Raw genomic sequence first — 12,191 nt, forward strand, 5'->3', positions numbered from 1 at the left:
TTCAAAATGTCCTCAGACAGACAAAAATATAAAAGTTACGTGAAAATTCTGGGATGTTAAAGAATATTACCAAAATATTTACAGAAATAAGAAGTTAGCTTTTGGAGGCTGGATATAGACCAAAAGGTAGGCCGTGTGTTTTCATCAGGGCACTTTAAAAAAATGAAACAAAAAAAACAGAGCAATATCTCATCATTTAATATAATAAGTGAGTCAAAGAGCCACTTGGTCTCCAGAGATCCAGGCTGCAGATCCCTGACAGATGGAAAGTCTGATCCTATCTATATACAGCAGCTAAAAGTGCAGCACTATCATTTTTAATTCATTGTTAAAGTAAACTTGTGAAAGTTAAATAAATGTTAACAAAGTCATTTATTTAGTATAGTTTCCTCAGGGCCCCTGGGGCCCCAGGGGCCCCCTGGAGCCGCCTGGGCTGCAGGTCTGGTGTTTTATTGTTAGCATGTCTTTTTTCTTCGTGGATCAGAAGTCAGGTTATGCAAACTGGTAAACCACATTGACAAAATAAGAAATAATAATACATTGAACACTGAATTGATAAAATTCTTTTTTAAACAAAATACACAGAAACAACTAACAAACTTTTAAATTTAGGAAATATTTATGTATTTATTTACTGTTAATCTCTTAGTATGATTTGTTCTTTAAGTGGCCATTTATATTATTTTGTATATCTCCTGCCACTGTATTTCAGAGACAGGAGAGTTTTAGTGCTGTCAATCACAATCTCATGTGGCTGCTCATCCCTATGCTGCAGCTGGTGCAGCCTAGGTGCGTCTAGTTAGCATAGCTATCAATTACAGCAGATAAACATTTTTCCTGTAATGATAAGTTGTTTCTCCACCATTAGCACATTTAGCAGTGAGTGAATGAGGTTGATTGACAGCGCTAAGACCCTCCTCCTGGTTCTGATTGGTTGTTTTGGTCGGAACGTTGCTTTACTTTAGCTAGCAATAGCAGTTCAGGTGGAGGAGATTGATTGTTTTCACAGATTATCTGTCTTATAACAAACTGTCATGACATGGTGACAATTTTAACAAATATGGAGAAAACATATTTTTTATTAAAGTTATGTATTACAGCTTTAATAAAATGCAACTACATAGCATTTTATGAGAAGTGTGGATTGTTTTATGTGTATTTTGCATGTTGCCTCTGACTGTTGCTGGTGGGGAGAAACATTTCAGTATCTAAAACTAATAGAACAAATTTAAGCAACATACTTGCAAACTGAATGTGGACTGTTGGATGTAAAATTCATGATCAGTAAATATTGTGCTAGTTATCAGTATTGGACCAAAGAAAGCAAGCCTTTAAAATTGTGAAGCTTTTGATGAGTCAGATAAACTCAAGAAATTGTAACAGCAGCTGCGTGGGGGGCCCCATTTAACTTTTTGTCATGGGGCCCCAAGATTCCTGGCTGCGCCCCTGATCCTCACTAACATTGTTCAGCCTGGAAACACGTCTTTCCTTTTACGACTGTATTTTTGAAAGCGTTTCTGCTTCTAAGGACGGTGGAGAATCGGTGGACGTTTTAAAAAGACGCGGGTTGATAGCAGCTCACCGTGGCTGCGTAGCGTCCGTCTCTAGGTAACCATGACAACGTCCTGGGGTCCTTCAGCTCCCGCCACGAGAATTTAGCTGACCTTAATATTTCCTGGCTTTTATTTTAGTCATTTTTGTTGCAGTTACTGTTGACATGCGTGTGATAGGCGTGTGTGTCTCAGTGTCAGTGTGTGTGTGTGTGTGTGTCGGTGTGTGTGTGTATGTGTCTCAGTGTGTCTCAGTGTGTGTCTCGGTGTGTGGGCGTGTGTCTGTGTGTGTGTCTCAGTGTGTGTGTCTGGGTGTGGGGGTGTGTGTGTCTGTGTGTCGGTGTGTGTGTGTGTGTCAGTGTGTGTCTCGGTGTGCGTGTGTGTCAGTGTGTGTGTATGTCCAGCTGCTCCTCGTTATCCAGGATGTTTCACCAGAAAGGAATTTATTTTATTTTATTTTATTTTATTTTATTTTATTTGCTGAAGACGATCCGCCGATCGGGGAACTTCCTGCTCTGCAGTTCTGCAGGACCTGCAACGTTTTGACGAGCCGCAGCGATCCGGTTGCAGCGCCGGCCGGGCCGGGCCGGGCCGGGCCCGGAACCCAAATAAACCGAGGAGGAGGAAGAGGAGGAAGAGAGGAAGGCTCTCTGTTTACATCTGAGATAAATCAAAGCAGAGCTACAGGAAGTTCAGCCTCAGGCCCGGCCCGCTTTATTAGAACCAGAACCGCATACATGCTTCCTGCTGGGGCCAGGGGGCTGATGGCTGAAGGTTCTGGTTCCGACCCAGTTGGACCCGGTGCCTGGATGGCGCCTCCTGCAGTCCAGAAACAGCCAGCTGCAGGTCGGGTTCTGGTCCAGAACCTTTAAATATCAGACAGAACCAAAAGCAGAGAGCTGGACGGACCAGAACCGTCTGAGCATGGCAGCATCATGCTGCGGGCCGGTACCGCTCCAGCTTCCCTTCCAGGTCGCCGGTTCGATTCCCGCTCTGAGCAGCTCCAGCCCAGCAGGGGCTCAACCTGGACCCGGCCCGGTCCGGTTCTCTCCAGGACCATCCTCAGAAACCCAGTCCGCTTCAATTCCGGGTTCTGTGGCGCCTCCTGCAGGAGATCAAGATTATGGAAAGTCTTCATTGTTGACCTTTGACCTGAAGGTGGGTCACAGAGGATGGCCCGGTTCTGTAAATGGGTCGGGTCCGGATCATGTGATCCAGAGAACCAGCAGGTCCTCCAACATCTGGCGGCGCCGCTAATCGGATCGGCCCAGCTGCTGCGCTGAGGTTCTGATCCATTTACTGATTGGTTAATCACTCAGAGCCGCAAAGAAGATCACACTGAGCGCGCTCAGAACCGTTCCGGCAGGAACAGACCGTTTCCATGGGAACAGAGAGTACCATCATCAGGGAGCAGTGGCGGCACCAGAGGGGGGCTTAGGGGGCGCTATCGCTCCCCGGGAAATATTAGATTTGGGGTTTTTTCAATCTGATTTAACATTATTTATATAGTTCATCTAAGACACAAAACATATTATTATATACCGAGTTAAAAAAAAAAAACATCACGCAAGAGGATTTGAACTTTGTCTATGGTATCATCACTCTGTGATGATGCTGGCTCCGCCCCCAATCATTCAGGGTATTTATCAGCAACTGACCAATCGGTGGTCAGAAAGTGGAGATGAACCGACTGTCAGTGTTTATCATAGCAAACTAAAAATGTTAGTAAGAAGGTAACCGGTATTAAACATAACATGTTTTGATCATAATAGTGATAGTCAAATTAAGCCCTGTAGCGGTTAATTAGGCAATTAAATAAACACGAGTTAATTAAAAAACAAATATATATTTGACCCTTTGCAGCTGACGTCTCTCTCTCCACCAGGATGGATGTCCAAAGCTATGCTGTCCTGTAAAACCTGTGAAATGTACATGTGGCCTAATGTCACTTTTATTTAGTTGATTTGGCAGTAAAATGTTCACAAGCTGCTGCTGGTCGGCTGAACAGACAGACAAGAGTCCAAACCAAACCTGTCCTTTAATTTTAATGAGGAAAGATGCTGATGGACGCAGGAATCATAATGACTGTTAGCTGTTGGTGTAACCGCAGATTTACAGCGAAAACTTTATACAAGGTAAGAAGATTAACGTTCATAAATATGATTAGAAAGATATCAAATATCGCATTATGGAGAAGATAGCGTCTAACCATCAGTAACCATGGAAACAATCCCACGCCGTCATGTAGCCTAGCATGTATGGAAAAAATGATTAGCGTCTCGTTTTCTGTAGGTTTTTAAGTTGCTCCGGTTTAAGAGGAAACGCTGTTTATGACACCGTGACATAAATCATGTGGTGTGAATTCAGGAAAAGTCGGTAAACTGATCGACTCGTCAGCAGGTTCGGTTTCTCAGCTAGCTGGTCCAGGTTTCTGTGAATCCCGCCGTCTATGAGCCCAACCAGGTGAGTTACCTTCACAGACAAATGATCTTGATTCCAGCAAGTAGAAACCATGAATAAACACAAAACCAACTTTATCTGCTCAGTTCAATCCTCCAGATTTTCACTTCGATCTGCATCATGGAGCTTCGATTGATTAAGTGACGTAGTTGCAAAGGGTCAATCCTTGGTTTCCTCTTTGTCATCAATGCTGTTTTAACCTAAACAATGTAATATTTTCTGGACGCCATCTGGCTAATGGCTCACGGCTTCATGTTGACGTCGATAAATTTAAATCAGTCTGACTAAAATAACAACATTAATGAGTTGATAACTATAAGATCCGTCATAACAACCTCAGTAAAATGCTTAGCTCCCCTTTGGACCTGCAGGAAAACATTCTGGAGCCGCCGCTGTCAGGGAGAATCTACTCTGCTGGATCAGAACCGGACCGTAGCAGGTTCTCCTGGTTCTGCCGGGGCACGGTTAACCCAGCATGGACAGACCGTCCAGAACCGTAGTCGCTCCGATCCAAACGGACTCCTGACAGATCCGCTCTCTTCGAAGCAGCAAGGCGTGAAGCTGCAAACAGGAAGAACCGGCGCCGCTGGTACCAGGCCAGAACCCTGACGGCTGCCTGGCAGGAGCCCAGCGGTGCCGGCGGAGCAAACAGCCTGAAGACTGACGCGGCGGCGGCCCAGAGCCCGGAGCAGATGGCGCCGCTGGTTCTGGTTCCAACATGTTCCTGTCACCACAGACCCCGCCCCCTACGCCCAACCTGGCCTCTGATTGGCTGCTGCTCCACACAGAATTGTTTTGAAATGTGGAAATAGGCCGGAGCTGCATCACACCCAGAACCTCTGACCCGGTTCTGATGTCTGACCCAGAACCTCTGGCTGATGATGATGATGATGAAGAGTCAGACCGAGCTGCTGGTCCCAGGAAACCTGGACCGGATCAGAACTGGTCATGTGACCTGCTGGACCTGGAGCGGACCTGGTTACCAACAAGTCCTATTAAAACAGAGAGGAGACATGCTAGCGTTAGCCTATCGCTAACTGAGGCGGATCAGGTCAGAACCTTTAGTCAGCAGAATCGGGTCCTGCAGGTCCTGGAACATCCTGACAAGTCCTGATGGTCAGCAAGTTTCACTACCTTCAGAGAAGCATCCTAGTCCTCCAGGTCCTTCATTTCCTCCAAGTCCTTCATTTTGCTGAATTACGGATTTTTATGAATATTTATTTGACTAAATCAGGTATAAAATGTTTACAGTTTGAAACTTGAGACATTGAAATAAAATATGATGGAACATGAAGACGTGACTTCAGTGATGTTTCTGCTCAAGGTTTTTTTAGTGCTATTGTTTCTGTATTGATCATATTTAATCTCCTGTGGTGTTAGCATGTTAGCATGTTAGCATGGCGCTCAGTAGAACCCAGATCCCGTCAGACCGTCAGTTCCTGAAACCACGGGTTAAAAACCTGGTAAATGGGAAGGTTTGCTCAGTGAAACTGTTTATTTTCTAACTTTTTATTTTAGAGATTTGCGTTTATTTATTTCTGTTTTTATGGAGTTTTATTTTTAAAGACGAGAATCCTGGGCTGGTTCTGGTGTCGCTTCCAAAGAACCACAGGAGCGGGACGGAGGTTCTGGTACCGAGACTACGATGGTTCTGCTGAGGAACGGCAGTCAGGTCGGAGTCAGAAGGTCCAGAACCAGAACAGGTCCTGCTTTCCCTGATTGAAACGGGTCGGTCCACATCTGGTCCACTATGAACCAGAACCTCTGAGGAGGAGGAGTCTGCTCTTCATCAGAACCTGCCGGGCCTCAGAACCATGGGCCGGCCCAGTTCCTGCTGCTAATTTTACATAAATAAAATAAAGTTGTTTAATTTAAATATGTTAATGAGGCGCAGCAGCATTCATTTATTAAAACTGATTCTGCTCAGAATCACTAAATGATATTTATAAACGATTTTCCACAATAATCCTGTAAAAACCAGTTAGTTCTATAAAAATACTAAATATTACATTAAAAAGTTTCATCAACAAACTTTTCTTTGATCTTTTCTGTTTCTAATCATTTTTTCTTCAGATCTGAAAACTCATTTAATCTTCATACAGATTCTGAATATTAACTGAGATCAAAATGATTTTGTAAATTTAGCTGAACTAGATTTTATATTTGAAATAAACTCGATATTTTAATAACCTGCCTTTAATAATATTAATAACAATTAATTAACAATAATCATAACAATGATTAGTTGTTATCTGAGGCTGAACTGCAGAACCGGACCGGATATTGGAGCCTGGAGCGATCTGGACCTCAGCAGGAGGCGGGTCGGTTCTGGTCCGGATTAGAGCTGAAACTCGACCCAGAAGCCCAGAGAACCGGATCCATCCGGACCAGACCGAGGGGAGGACCCAGAACCCATTCTCTCTGGGTCGATCGGAACCGCAGAACCAGTGGCAGGTTGCGGTCCAAACTGGACGACTGCATCGGTTCTGATCTCAGAGGCGATCAGAAAGTTTGACTTTGATTTTTTCATTTTCCACATTTGAGCTGCTGCGCAGGAAACTTTGACTAGACCGAGTGCAGAGTTTTAATCTGTTCAGGAAGAGAAGCCATGAAGTTTCTTATCCTGTGTGAAAGAGAACGTTCACCGCAGAACGTTCACCGCGGAACGTTCACGGCAGAGCGGATACAAACTTTTACTTTCAGGTGAAGTTCATTACCGCAGCAGACGATAAATCACTCAAACTTCCTCTTCTCCCGGGAGATGGTGGCTACGCCTCCGGTTGCCGGGGCAACGTGATGTCGGCGTGATGTCACGGTGTCCAGGCCACGGGGCGAGCGAGGCCGCGGGGAGGGGGGAGAGAGAGGACGGCGTGTTCAGGAAGTTCAAGCAGACAAACTCTAATCCTCCAATTTCCTCCTTTAATCATCTCTGGCTGCTGCAGACCCGGCCCAAATCAGAACCAGAACCAGAACCCGGCCCGGACACAGAGACACTGTTAACCCTACAGAACCAGGACCAGAACCAGAACCGGGTCACACCAGGGTCAGAATCAGCTGATGTCATGATTTATTCTGATCGTTTTTAGACTAGAAATGAAACATAATTAACCTGTCAGACCGAGTCTCTGTCAGACCGAGTCTCTGACAGACCGAGTCTCTGTCAGACCGAGTCTCTGTCAGACCGAGTCTCTGACAGACCGAGTCTCTGTCAGACCGAGTCTCTGTCAGACCGAGTCTCCTTCATGTTGATGGACTCTGTTCATGCCGACCAGAACTCCGCAGGATTAGAAATATGAGCGAATATTAAATATGATTCATGAGTTTCTGAGTATTTTTAGAGAACCAAGACCGGAACCAGAACTGGTGACTGTGTATGAATAGAACCACAGAAATATGCAGAATTATCTTATTGCTTCATTTGGTTCAGAAGTTCTGATGGGCTGGTAAAACGGTTCTGTTGGACGGGTCCATCAGAACCGCCCATCAGAGAAAATACAGAAAATATCAGCAACTTTTCAACTCCTTTAAACGCGTTCCTTCAAAGGTTCTGTTTGAGGTCTGGTTCCGTCTGTCAAGCAGAACCAGAACCCCAATGAAGACAACAAGACTCCTGCTGCAGAACCTCCTCCGTCTGGTCGGTTCTGATCGGGTTCTGATCGGTTCTGCTCTTGCAGCTGGCGGGGGTTCCTGCTGTTACTAACCGGTCCAAACGGGCCGGCAGCGGCTCAATGTTCCGAGGAAATAAATCCTCTCACCAGAAATTAAAATGGATTTTTTAAATGTTGATATATTTTAAAAACAATTTTTTTTAAATATCTGAAATTTATTGCACAGTTTTCAGATTAATTTAGTTCAGATAATTAAATAAAAGTACAACAGAACTTTCTAACATCTTCTGGTCCGGTTCGGTCCGTTTATAGGGATTAAAACTTAATTTATTAGAAATCATAATTTTCCTGCTCTGCTGTAAAAATGCAACGACAAAATAATAATTCAGCATTTTCTGACTAAATTATGTTTTTATATTTTTAAATATGTCGAAGTAAAATCTGTAATTTATGTCTCTTAAATTTTAATAACGAAATATCTTCAGGGTAAATAAACTGAACCAAAAATTAAACTAAAATTTTAATTTTAAACTGCAGCAAATTAGACACCAGCAGAAATTTACAGCGTTTCATTGGACCCGCAGCGGTTCCGATCATTTTTGCTTTCTGCTCCAAATGAAACTCAAATTAAATCCGAACCGCCGCGGCATCAAATCACAATTAAAGCATTTTATTTTAAATAAAAACTAAATTACGTCCAATTATAATAAAATCTGCAGCAGAAACATCGACATAAAAGCGGAGAATTGATCCAACTTTCCCCGATCAACCAGAACTGAACAAGCCGAACACAGACGCGGGTTCGGGTCCATGCAGGACGGTCACAAGCCGCCGCTGCGTGTCCGTGTCGGTCTGCGTGTCCCGGTCCAAAAGTTGGAGGGAATTCGGTCCCGTTCCAGAGAAAATAAAGCCACCTTTGTTGCTGCTTTCCCCGAACCTGCAGCTCTGCAGCGGCGGTCCGTCCGGAGCTCCGAGCCGGACTCAGGCCGCTGCGACCGGGGCCTGGCAGGGAGCCGTCCGGTAACGAACCTCGCTTTCAACGTCCAGCTCATTTGGACCAACAGAACACAAAGAGCCATTGTAGCCCCACATCCCCCCAGAACCGCCCCCTCCCAGCACCCTCAGCGACAGGGGGGTCAAAGGTCGCCTGGCCCCGCTGACCGCCAAACGCTGCCTACTGTGTCCCGGCGCGGCGACCCGATCCTCGGCCCGAACCGGGCCAGGGAGGCGGCAGACCGCTAATTAGTAGCCGCGGGGAGCGCACTCAGAGCCGGACACTTCCTGGCGATGACACCGAGCCGCGGAGCGTAGCCGGCGGCCGCGGGCAGCGGGACAGGAGCGGGACTGGAGCGGGACTGGAGCGGGACTGGAGCGGGACCAAAACCGGACTAGGATCGGACCGGAGTCGGACCACAGCGGGACCGGAACGGGTCCCTATACGGACTAGTCCCGAAGAGTTGGGAAAGTCGTGTAAAGCGAGAGTGAAAATGAAGCTGCAGAGAGGATGAGGAGGAAGGAGTGCTGCGCGGAAGGAAGGAGGAACCAGAACCAGGCCAAAAAGTTGGTCCAACTCACCATCCACCAGGTTCGGGCGGAGATGTCGTAGCAGAGCTGCCATTTAATGGATCCCTCGGAGCTTTTGGCTGCCATGCCGCCGTCAGAGAGCCTCATTTGCTGCGGTTCGGTTCGGCTCGGCTCGGCTCTGCGCGCACCAGGACCCCACGGAGGAACCGCTCGTTCTGGCATGACGGCCAACATGTAGTCCGCTCCGAACCGGGAGGAATCATGGGTAAAAAAAAACCGACCAATCTGGTGTGGAGCCCATGGCAAGGTGAGCAGGCTGCTGCAGGAACACACACACACACACACACACACACACACACCCACACACACACACACACACACACTCCGCTGAGCGCCTCGGGTCGCTTCTTCCTCCTCCGCTTTAATTAGAGCTTCATCATCATCATCGTCAGGAGGTGAACCACGTGACTCCAAACTTCTTGTTCTTCTACATGTAAACACCTGCTGACGGAAGGAGCGCGCGCCTCTAAGTAGGACCTCCAGACCCGGTTCTGACCGAACCCGGCAGCAGAGAGGAACCGAACCGGAGCCCAGGTTCTGCTGAGCGGAACCAGCAGCAGCCGGAAGTCCGAGGGCTTTATGAACCTCTGGGGTTAATAAAGCATCCATCCATCCATCCATCCATCCATCCATCCATCCATCCATCCATCCATCCATCCATCCGTCCATCAGGTGGTTCACGTTTTTTTCTTTTAAATTCTCAGTTTAGTTTTGATTTTTTTATTTTAAGTTTAAAATGTTTTGATTGTTTCAGAAATTGAATTAATTTCATCAAAACATAAAAACTTTCAGGATTTAATTGAAATTCTGTAACGGACTGAATTATGAGGAATGTCACAAACAGCGACTTCGGAACCAGAACCTGGACCGGGTCTTGATGGCAAACTGATTTTGTCAGAACCACAAAGTTCGGAACATCTAATGTTCTTGCTGGTAGAACAGCTGGCCCGGTTCCGACTGGTTCGGCAGAACGGCCCCGTTCATTCGGTTCTGGGATCATTTTATTTCTGTCCTTATCTTTCATCTGTGGGCGGAGCGGAACCGAACCGAACCTGCCTGGAAATGTCCGGATTAGTTTGTGAAGATCAAGTTCCGACCCGCAGGAGTTTCTGGACCTGGTATTATTTCAGCCGGGTTCGGGTTGAAGCTCTGGCTGTAGCCCAGGTTCTGGTTCTGGTTCGGTTCTGTCCGGGGCTCGTGCCAGGTGAAGGTGTGCGGCGGGTCGGGTTGCTGCTCAGAGGGGAAAACCTGCAGCAGAGCCACAGTTCTCCCTTTGTGGCGGAGGAATGTGATGGAGCCGCAGATAGCGAGGTCCGGCCGGTTCGGTAAGGCGAACCGGGCCGGGAGGGAGGGGGTCAGGCCGGGGACAGCTGCTCACTCTGCACCAGCAGAACCCGGTTCCGGACGCATGAAGACAATTATTATTCATTATTCGCTTCTGGAAAATAATTTCTATGATTAATAATCAGCTCATGATTCATTATTATTTAATATTCATGTTATAGTTTAAAATACTAACTTGTTGTTAACATATTTATTAGTTTGTTAAATTAAGGAGCAATAATTTGGTCACTCATGTTATTAATGATTCTGATCGTTTCTGGGTTCAAACCTGAATTCCTTCATGGAAAACATAGAAAACCCAACTAGATGTTCTGCTGGGTACAGAACAACATCCTCGGCTCCATGGCCCGGTTCTGAATGATCTGGTTGCTATGGTTACCATAGAGCAGTTCTGAAGCCGTGCTCCAGCTGCCGGCCCTCTAGGAATGCAGTCTGCTACGCCTGATGACGTCACTTCCTGTGCAGCATCCACTGGAGCACCAACCAGTCAGAGACGGTCTGGGGGTCAGCAGGTCACCAAACCGGGATCACATTCGGCAAACTCAATTATCCGGTGGATCCAGACTCGGTGGATCCAGACTCGGTGGATCCAGACTCGGTGATCTCCTGCTGTCAGTACACGAAGCCTGACTGAATAGGACAAAGGTCAAGAGGTTCCGGTCTGTCCCGTCGCTCCATAAAAACAAAAGCTGACCTCCAACATGGCGGCTGGACGCCTCCAACATGGCGGCTCCGCTTTCCTCCACAGACGGAGGTAAACAAGTCAGTCCTGTGGGTCAGTGGAGACTAAAAACCATCTCTGAAGATTTAATTATGTTTATGAAGAATAAATGGTCATAATTTTAGCAACATTAAAAACAAAACATTTCATATTTTTATTTATTTTATTTGAAATGTTCAGAACACTGAAGAAACTTTAACACTATTGTAGAATAAACTTCAGATTAAAATGACATTTTAATGATAATGGGTCAGTCGCATCAAACCATCAGGTCTAGTCAAAGTAAACCTCTGGGGCAGACGCAGCGGATCTGGGTTGAATAATCCAGGGAGCAGATGAACACAGAAACCCAAATCCCTACAAGAACTCCAAATATTAATGATGTCATCAAATATTAATGATGTCATAGGCTCCTGTAATTACAAGCTAAATATTCTCACGTGAATCAAAAATTTTCTGCTGCTAATAAAAAATATCAACTTTCACTGAAAGTAAAATTTGAATGGGATCATTTTACTTCAACATCTTAGATCTAAAATCATAAAACCAGATTTTCCATAAATGTGGAATAAGAGACCCGAAGGTTCTGATCCGGTTCAGAAGACAGGACGGCATTGACCCACCGGACCAACAGAACCGGCCCAGAATGAGAGGAATTATAATCCCAGCTCTCCTATTATTATTGTCATCATCAACTTTATTAAAGACAACGATATGAAAAAAAAACAATAAAAACCATAAAGTCACAGAAACAGGTCAAAGCTCCAGGTTCTGGTTCTGGACTCGAACCAGAACCGCTGGGCTGAACTTTCTGCTCCGTCGGTTTGTTGGATTATTGATATTTTAATTGTCGCTTCCTTTAATATTTTTATGGATTTGTTATTATTCCCTTCCAGTAGTGACCCGGTTCTGTCTGAATCCGAA

General features: G+C 45.8%; 1 protein-coding gene across 3 annotated transcripts in view; it reads right to left on the bottom strand.

Moving 5' to 3' along the window:
• nfia (nuclear factor I/A) overlaps positions 1–9,457 on the bottom strand; it is a 75,833-nt gene extending 66,376 nt beyond the window's left edge. Inside the window, exon 1 of one of the 3 annotated variants that reach the window (XM_032572479.1) lies at positions 9,194–9,457. In XM_032572479.1, the coding sequence (XP_032428370.1) occupies positions 9,194–9,376 (183 nt within the window). In that variant the 5' untranslated portion in view covers positions 9,377–9,457. The remainder of the gene's footprint in view (positions 1–9,193) is intronic. The other 2 variants (XM_032572478.1, XM_032572477.1) reach the window with 2 other exon arrangements.
• Positions 9,458–12,191: the final 2,734 nt, after the last annotated feature.

This window comes from Xiphophorus hellerii, chromosome 9, assembly GCF_003331165.1.
Source record: "Xiphophorus hellerii strain 12219 chromosome 9, Xiphophorus_hellerii-4.1, whole genome shotgun sequence".
Taxonomy (NCBI): Eukaryota; Metazoa; Chordata; class Actinopteri; order Cyprinodontiformes; family Poeciliidae; genus Xiphophorus; species Xiphophorus hellerii.